Source organism: Brassica napus, chromosome C6 (assembly GCF_020379485.1).
Source record: "Brassica napus cultivar Da-Ae chromosome C6, Da-Ae, whole genome shotgun sequence".
Classification (NCBI taxonomy): Eukaryota; Viridiplantae; Streptophyta; class Magnoliopsida; order Brassicales; family Brassicaceae; genus Brassica; species Brassica napus.
The window spans coordinates 21,730,316-21,739,362 of record NC_063449.1 but is presented as its reverse complement, the minus strand read 5'-3'; the positions used below and the strand labels follow the sequence as shown (position 1 = coordinate 21,739,362).

The 9,047-nt window shown below is 31.5% G+C and overlaps 1 protein-coding gene across 1 annotated transcript; it reads right to left on the bottom strand.

Annotated features, from left to right (window-relative positions):
* Positions 1–1,663: 1,663 nt before the first annotated feature.
* Positions 1,664–8,720, bottom strand: LOC106351781 (cullin-1-like). The gene has a single exon (XM_048760620.1). It carries the CDS (start codon positions 4,937–4,939, stop codon positions 2,828–2,830), a length of 2,112 nt encoding a protein of 703 aa, XP_048616577.1. The 5' UTR covers positions 4,940–8,720; the 3' UTR covers positions 1,664–2,827.
* Positions 8,721–9,047: the final 327 nt, after the last annotated feature.

The following is a 9,047-nucleotide window of genomic DNA, read 5'->3' as shown; positions in this document are numbered from 1 at the left end:
CAAATTAGAATATATCATTTTCTTAATATTTCTTAGATTTTGCCTGTTTTTACCCATCCGAAAACTTTTTGTCTTATGGATCTCAATTTCAATTTACACTTTTTCGGTCATGACACATTCATACCTTCGATCAAGGCACATTCGTCCACCCCTTGGAACAAGTTCATACCTCTTGAATCACATCATGTTTGTATCCCTTAGTTTAAGACATGTTCGTACCTTTTAGGTTATGAGTCGTTCGTACTTTTTCGTTGACAACACAACCGTCTAACGTAAATGATACATTTTTTATTTAAAAAGAATTTTTTGTTTAATAAGAAATTTTATTTATTTATTATAAATTGATATAATTTAAAATTTTAGAGTAACTTACCTAAAATAATAAAAAATGTATAATTTTATTAGTATTGATGTATTTTTATTTTAGTTGTAATTTAAAATTATAAAATGTACATTTTTAATATTATCTGTAAATAAATATAAACACATATGTTCTACGTTTTGACATGAGAATTTTTTTGAAAATAAAATTATTTTTTATATAATATGATATAAATTATAATATGATATATTTATTTATAAAAAATGAGTTTTCACGCGATATCGCGTGGGTTCCTTGGCTAATATAAATAAAAGGAAGGTAAAAAACTAAAAGGAAAGTTATTATTAATGAAAAACTTGGTCTCTAAGCTTCTCAGTTTGAGTAAAAAGGCAACTCAAACCGTAATAATGATAATGTGTACTCAATTAATATTCATTTGCAATAGAAAGTTTCTAAATTTTTATGTATAATATCAATAGTTAGGCACAAAATCATCCCATATTAAATTTGTGTACCTTTGTTAATTTATTTTGTATATCTTTGCTAATTTATATCGAAACAATTTGTCATTAAAGAATCTCATACTATATGTACACGAGAAATCGGCGTCTAAAGAATTTCAACTACCTCAACGCAAAAAGACCAGCAGCCTAAAACATCATTCCAGAAAAAATTGATGGCTACTTTTAACATGAATTCAGATATGAAAACTTTCATATCCCTATGGAAAATTAATTAAGGTTAAAGGGGTGTTCAATCCGGTAAAATCAAACCAATTAAAATGAAAATAGAGAAATTTGTTTGGAATTGGTAGTACCGAATAAACCGAATGAATTTTTTATTTTTAAGAAACCACAGTATATGAATATGGTTTGGTATATAAACCGATTAAACCGAATAAACCAAATAATCGATTAATTGAAAACATTAGTATACTTATATGTAAATTTTATAATAATATTAATAATATATACATAATTATTTTATTAATATGATATCCATAATCAAAACATTAATTTTTAATATTTTGTTTTAAGTTAAAATGGTTATTTTGTTCATTTTCATCAAATTAATTAGAATGTATTTTTATTTTTATTGCTAACTTCTTGTGCTAAAATATAATTATATAATAATATTATGATATTATTATTTTCTTACTCTTATTTTATTATTCAAATAAAAAGAAAACATTTTATTTAAAAATTAGACTAAGGAATAAATATTTATGTTTTAATAAATCTGATTGTGCTAAAATATAATTATATAATAATATTATGATATTTTTATTTTCTTACTCTTATTTTATTATTTAAATAAAAAGAAAATATTATATTTAAAAGTTAGACTAAGGAATAAATATATATGTTTTAATAAATCTGATTTCTTTTCATAAAATTTAACATTTGTTATAAAAGATAAATATAGTTATGGTTTTTGGTATAAAACCGAATAAACCAAAAATCTGGTATATAAACCGAACCAAATCAAATTAGATATAGTTACAATATGGTTGCTAATTTTCATAAACCGAAATATCAAAAATCTGAAGAAAAAAAACCCATATTAAAACAGTTACGAAGTTCAGATTGAACAGGCCTAGATAAAACCAAATGATAATTCTGAAAAAAAACATTGATGAACATTATTACTCCGCGCAAGGCGCGGATATTAGCCCAATATATATATATAAGATTAGTACTAAGAGCATGATTATTGGAGTGTTCTTGAGGCGGGATTCTTAGCAGAATATAAGAACCTCACCCTAAGAACCTCCCAATAATCACGCTCTAAAATGATCTCCAAAATTGCTTGACTTATCCTTAAAATCATTTTTTTTATGAAAACGAAGTTTTTCCAGCAAACAAAGTTGTGGAGAAAGCTGTTAAGGATGTGAAGCATTGGGCTCTAGCCCAAAGAAGATCAATAGAAAGTGACAAAAATTGTAAAGCAACTCAGATGCAATGAGTCGTCTCATGGAGAGAATCGAAGCAGCTTTCAGGTGCATCTTGGGTCCTAGCTGTTTTATATATTGTCCTGATCATGGCGAATTTTACCCTTTGATGCTACCTCCATGTAAGCGTGAATGAATGGTCTCGCTTATTGGACACATTGGTGAATTTATCTGGTATATTAATTAAGAGCTTTAGTATCATTCTATTATAATACTCTAAAAACTCAGATTTCCATAAGTAGCTTATTGTAGTTTCTGAACCCAAATCATACAGTTGTGACTCTATTAACAAAAGGGTTAAGAATCATAGAACACAGTTTGTAAAGCTAACGAAGACCCAGAAAACATAATCTCGACTTTTTATTAGAACCAGCTCCAGTTCCAATCATATCCAAAAAACAAACCGCCATAAAGGTCAATTGCATCCCAAGAAAAAAACATGACCGTGTTTAAAAAAAAAACAGGAAAGCAAAATTAAACAACCAACAAGACGATGATATTGTTTTTAGGATAGTGTTCCTATGGAATAGACTACCAGATATATGCTTTGTTCCCTAAGCCAAGTACCTAAACATGTTAGGATTCATCTTGTCCCTCTCCAAATAATCTCTTGCTATTAATTCCTCTATACGTGTTTTAATCGCTTTAACATCAGGCTTGAACATCCCACTAAGTTGCTTGACACATTCAGAAACAAGTTGTTCATGTCCCAATACTTTCTTGCCCTTCATGATCCTGACAATAGAAGCCTCAATTGCATAGCGCCTGTCGTTATTAACATATTCAACAACTTTCTTCCGTTCATCAACATGAGAGAGAGGAATCTTTACTCCGCCCGTTCTAGAGGTAAATTTGGAGTTGACTTCAAAAACATCAGTCTTGGAGACAGTCTCTGTGGCTGGCTCCTTGATAAGAACCTTGTATTTAGCACATGACAAGGAATGAAGCACCCACACAAGATCTTCATGGCGTAGGTTCAGTTGAGTTTGGATGTCAGTGTAGTTCAGTTTGTCCCTTGTGTTAAAAAGCAGAAGCACAGCAGCCTGGTGAGTCGACACGATCAAATCAATGGGCTTTTGATCGAACTTTCCGTTGATGTGACAAGTTTCTAGTGAGTGGAGCCAAGTAAGTTTCCTACGTTTGTGTTTGGTTTCATAAAACACTTTGAAAATTTCAACACACTTGACCATTTCACTAGGTAGATTCACGTCAAACGTTTTGTAACTTGGCCAAACACTAGTTGTAAGAAGAGTGACGCTCAAATCAATCCCTGGTTTTGCAGCAGGGTTATTGGCTACATACTCATCGAAGCTGTTTTGGTTTTGTCTTGACAATGTCAAATCTGTCACCATTCCCTCCATCTTATAAGTAAAATTCCCACCAAACTGTTGTTTGAGCTTTGTAATGATTCCTCTCTCATGATCATCACTAGCATCACGATTCAATAGCAGCCTACGTGCCAGCTTCTTCTTGTAAAACTCTGCAAAAAGATCCTTGTCATCACTTATATACGCAAGAAACTTGACCACCTTCTCAATAGCTTCATCACTCAGCTCCTCACTTGCCCATTTCTTGAGAATTATAATTCTGTCACAAATTGTTGCCAGTGATTCATCACTTAAAGAGCTTCCAGACACTGCTTTGCTACAAAAAAACTTAAATGCCTCTTTCAAGGACTTGTGAAAGATGGTTTGATTCTCGAGACACTTTGTGACATAGACTATGTACTTATCATGTACCTCAATCACTTTTCTGATTGCAGCCGTGTCTTGACCATCTGTGTCTTCAACATGCTGCTTGAATATGTTTGTTATAGGTTCCAAGCCTCCCGCAATTTCCCTGAACTCTGAGTGCTTTTTCTCAAGAAGCTTGTTGGCATACACTACAAACAACTCATGCTCTACTATTTTAACCAGCTTTGGCTCACTGCTTGCGTAAAGGTAGTGAGACACTCTCTTCTTCTCCTTCTTTACACATTCTTCAGACTTCCGAATGTAATCAAAGTAAGAATATTCTTGAATCCATCTTGATGCCTTGCGAGAATAGTAAGACGCTGTACCTTCAAGCATGAAGCTCTCCAAATCTTGTTCGTATCTTTTCATCTTACCCATTCCAATCTCTACATAAATGTCTTTAACGTTTTCAAGTAACGCCCTATCAATACCAGTATCATCACCTTCTCGTTCTTTATCAACTATAGCTATCACAGCTTCTCTGACCCTGAGTTGCAACGTGTTATAAACCATGTCAACGAAGCATGCTAATCCAACTTCTTCTAGAGATAGGAGTGAGTTGCGAACAACGAAGTAACGGTCAACATAGTGGAAGATCCTGGATAGGCGTCTAACCATCTTTTTATGGATAGAACATCTTTCAAGAAGCACTCGCAGCAACATATATTCATCGTCATAGGTCTTCCTTAGAGCAGGCAAAACTGTCGACTTAGTATATTCCTCAACTACTTCACGGTACTTGTTGTAAAGCTTCTCTGCGTGATCATGAGGAGGTTTCTGGGTGCACATAACGTAGACAGTCGTGTAAAGGTTTATATATTGCTCACTATTAAGTGAGTGCCCAGGAAGTCCTTCCACATGCTTTTCCAGCTTAGTGATACCAATCTGCATACTTCTCCATCCTTGCGCAAAGTCAATCGTCCTGGCCATCATGCAGAAATTAAAGTGCAACGGCAGAGCTTTTGTGGTCGAGAGATATGCCAAGAGAGAATCAAAACCCTAAAATTGTTCAGGATATCTTCTCTATATAGATATCCTCTTTTTATTTAAAATAATATGTCAATTCATTATTAATAGAAAAGGAAACAAGTGAACTTTATTCACATGGTAACAAGTAAAGTCGATTTAAATAAGAAGAGGAAAATCCGACTTATAAAAGGAATTCATTGTTTGTAACTTTTGTTCTGTTAATTTATACAGAGATAAAATAGTTGGTATTGGGTATTCCACCTGCTTTTTCTAAGAAAAAGATTTTATCGTTTGAGAAATTTTGATATAGACGCCGCCGCCAATCTTTTGAGCAGTTTAGTTATTTTTTTTCTTTTTCTTATGACAAAAAGAAAAAATCTCTCATTTGATATTCATAAATAACTAACCTGCTCAAAAATACTGTGTTAATTCTTATGTTGGTTAATTGCAAAGATATCTTTAATGAATTAAAATATTATATATAATTACCATTATTAAGAACTATTTAATAATTTGTGCAATTTAAATTTTTTAATATATGTTTCTTTTTTTATATTTTTCCAAATGAAATATATAATAAAAAGTAAATATTCATCTGATAAAAACGAAATCTATAATTTTATTTGTGAATTGATTTTTCGCAATCGAACTTCCACGTCAAAAGTAACACATGTTAATGTCATTGATACACTTAATCAATAATTAATTTCATTTATTATATTATTAACTATTCTTTCTATTTTTATTAATTTTGGATAATAACACAATAAATAATAATTTTGGATAATGGTAAGGGAAATTGCCTAAAAAATCACATTTCTAATACCACTTTTCATGTTTACTTTAAACATATTTACCTTCAATTTTAAAGAGGTAACTAGACACTTATAACCCTTGAGTTAACTAATATAGACTTAGGATTTAGAGTTGAGGGGAGAAGGTTTGGAAGGTGAAGTTTATGATTTAAATAAATATTTAAGTAAATATTTAAATTTTTAGAAATTATTTTTTAAATAGTTTCAAAAAGAAAATTAGAAAATATTGAAAAAATTATCAACAAAATTATAAAAAGTTCGAATTTAAAAACTATAAAAACTATTATATTTTTTATTTTTATTATTTATTTGTTTTTATTTTTATTATTTATTTAAATAATTATTTATATTTAGATATTAATAAAGCAATGGGTATAATAGTCTTTTATAATGGAGAAGATATTTGTAAAAATGTCCATTTAATGAAGATAAACATGAATAATAGTACCAACAATGTGGTAAACATGAAATTCTCCCTAATGATAACATAGATTTCAGAATATTTAGGATTGGAAGGATCTGATCATCGGCTAGTAATGGCTTATCGTGAGGATAAAGTACCCAGACAACAGAGTCAATTTTGGTTTGATAAAAGATGTATTGGACAAGATGGTTTAACGGAATCCATTGGTAGAGGCTGTGTAGATTCAGAGGAAGGCAGTTCGAAGAATTTTGTTACAAAAGTTAGTAATTGTCGTTATGAAATTGCTAGATGGCGTAAGAATAATACACCATATGGGAAAGAGAAAATTAGCGAGCTTCAACAAAATTTGGAAGAAATACAAACCGATAACAATAGAACTCAGGAGGAAATAATGGATGTCTCTAGGAAACTACATGAAGTGTACAAGGATGAGAAGGAATCCTGGCAACAAAAGAGAAGAACTATGTGGCATACATCAAGAGATCTAAACACCAACTTTTATCATGCTTTAAGGAAACAACGCCGTACTCGCAATAGGATTGTCGGTTTACACGATGCATATGGATATTGGATAACAGGGGAAAAAGAAGTAGAAAAGGTTGCAGTGGACTATTTTGATAATCTATTCAGTACCACTTCTCTCTCAGATTTTGAAAGTTTTTTGGAAGAGATCACACCAAGCATCACTTATCAGATGAATCAGCGGTTGATTAGGATAGCAATAGAAGAAGAGGTAAGACAAACTTTGTTTATGATGCACCCAGAAAAAGCCCATGGGCCGGATGGCATGACATCACTTTTCTTCCAGCACTCTTGGCCTATTATAAAGAATGACCTGAATGATATGGTCAATAATTTCTTGCTCTCACGGATAATGGATACAAGGTTAAACATTACAAATATTTTTCTCATTCCTAAAACGGAGAGGCCTTGAAGGATGACGGATCTACGGCCGATTAGTCTACGCAATGTAGGATATAAGATTTTTTCTAAGGTGTTATGCAAGAAATTTAAGGCCTGCCTACCCACACTTATTTCGAAAACACAATCGGGTTTGGTTTTGTAGCTGGAAGTTGATTTCGGAAAATATCCTTATATCACAATAGATTTTCATGGTTTAAGGACTAATAAGTCATGCCATAACAAGTTTATGGCCATAAAAACATATATGAGGAAAGCGTCCCAAATTGCGAACATTAAAAAAGCTGAGAGAGAGAGAGAAACAACTAACATGAATAAAGGTTGCAAGGGTCTGCCCTTCGATTCGATATCTCATTTGCTATTTGCAGATGATAGTCTTTTTTTTATTAAGGCACAAAAAGATGAGTGTCAAACTATTATCAGGATTTTAAAGGAGTATGAGGCAACATCGGGCCAACTGATAAATTTCCAAATTCAATTTGGACATAAGATTGAGGAACCCATTCGGCAGAAGCTTCGAGATATTTTAGGGATTTAGAACATATGTGGGATGGTTCATATTTGGGAATGCGATAAAATTTGGGGGATCAAAGACAAAAGTTTTTGTTTTTATCTAACACCGTTTAAATAATCGGGTTAATGGATGGACTTTTCAATTATTCACCAAATGGGGAAACAAAGTGATTATAAAATCAGCATTTACTGCTTTACCAAATCACGTAATGTCTTGTTTTCGTCTACCAAAGGTCGTAACAAATAAATTGACGAGTGCAGTGGCACAATTTTGGTTCAGTTCATAGGGAAATACAAAAGGCATGCACTGGAAATCATGGGACAAATTATATAATCGTAAGGATGAAGGATGGCTGGGGTTTAAGATCTTACGGATTTCAACACGGCCATAATTGGAAAGCAATTTTGGCACTTGATAGAGAAACCAAATGCATTATTTCCTCTCGTATTCAAAGGACGGTACTTTAGGAAGGACTCACCCCGTGAACCGATTAGATCATATTCATCGTCATATGGCTGGCGCAGTATCGTCTCTGCTAGATCTTTGGTTAGCTAAAGACTAATCAAAAAGGTTGGATTCAGTATGGAATAATCCTTTGCTTCTAATCTCTCGCCCGAGACCATCAAATAGAAATCAACACAACCTTTACCCTGATCTTACAGTGGAATCTTTTATCAACGTAACTTCGCAAACATTGAATTTACAGGCAATTTAGTCTTTTGTGGATCCCAAAGATGCGAAGATTATAGAAAGCATACCATTGAGCTGGAAAAATATAGAAGATAAAGATGTATGACACTTCACCTATAATGAGAAATACACATGAAATCTGGATATATACATATTTCAAATGAAGAACTAAATTAATGAAATAAAACTAATAAAACTTAGTTCAACTAGAATCAAAAGTAATAGTGCTTTAATTTGAAGAAATATGTGTAACTCAATATAACCCGCAATGAGTAACTTAAACAATCTAAGTTTTTATGCCCAACTCAAAAGTCTAAATGCAGAAAAAAACTAATAAAATTTAAATCTATCGCAGCACAAAAAATATTATGGTTAAACTTAGAGAAATAAATAAAGTTCAATATAGCAAAGTAATAATCAATTCAACTAGATATTATATATTCAAATTTCATATCTAATTAAAATAATATAATATTATTCATAAAATAATTACAATTTAAATTAGATATTAATAATTTTATAATATATTTATTTTGTAAAAATATATGTCTTTGCATGAGCACAAAAAATCACTTTGTTATTTTATATAGAGAAATTAGATGGGACATACACGGAAGAAACCAAAATTAGCTAAATACATGTTTCCTGTTTAGACCATTATGCACTTTTTATTAAACCCAAAACACCCATATTCTCCTATAATGCTAT